Here is a 674-nt window from a genome sequence, read left to right as displayed (position 1 = left end):
CATGCCTCCTGGTAATTTAGAGCTGGCAGCCTCTTCGTCCGATCGATTTTCGCCTAATGTGAGCGGGGTGATAGCAAGGACATAGAATAGAGACTGCTCTAGATTTGGATGTCGGACGCTTCGATCCTTTACCAATTCGGTCCATGGCTTGTCAGACAGACTCGACCAACAACCCTGGTCAACCCCAACCCCAAGCCTAACCCTAACCCTAACCCTAACCCTAACCCTAACCCTAACCCTGCTTGAATTGACCTGTGACAGGCTGTGTATTGGGCCGAGTTGAACAGGGTGTTTGATTGTGCCGGGTTGGGCCCGAATCGTCCTGATCTCATTGAATACAGTCCGTCCATCTATCCCAGTAACAATAGTGGCAGTGGTGGGATCACTGGCAATTCAAAAGCCGGTGTAATATAGCACAGTCCTGTGCATGGCATGGGAAAGCACTACATGTTATTAGCATTGGCAATATTACCAAAACATGAACTATCGCTGACTGTTTTCTCTGCAGATCTACCCGAACTGCCGCCATGTCCTGTTAATGGAGACGCCCGAAGATGTGGAAAAGGTCAAAGAAGATATACTGGACTGGTACCTGGCCAGGGTGGATCCAGACAAAAGGGCTACGTAGGAAAATGTATACGAACCTCGCTACTATTGCTGGCGAACTTTTAAGC

At 49.0% G+C, this 674-nt stretch overlaps 1 protein-coding gene across 1 annotated transcript in view; it reads left to right on the top strand.

The window, feature by feature from the left end:
- LOC118418089 (monoglyceride lipase-like) overlaps positions 1-674 on the top strand; it is a 4,773-nt gene extending 4,099 nt beyond the window's left edge. The window contains 1 exon segment of the mRNA XM_035823918.1: positions 509-674. Coding sequence (XP_035679811.1) covers positions 509-628 — 120 coding nt within the window. The 3' untranslated portion in view covers positions 629-674.

Source organism: Branchiostoma floridae, chromosome 6 (genome assembly GCF_000003815.2).
Source record: "Branchiostoma floridae strain S238N-H82 chromosome 6, Bfl_VNyyK, whole genome shotgun sequence".
Taxonomy (NCBI): Eukaryota; Metazoa; Chordata; class Leptocardii; order Amphioxiformes; family Branchiostomatidae; genus Branchiostoma; species Branchiostoma floridae.
The sequence above is the reverse complement of the archived record's forward strand: the minus strand, read 5'-3'. Positions and strand labels throughout refer to the sequence as shown.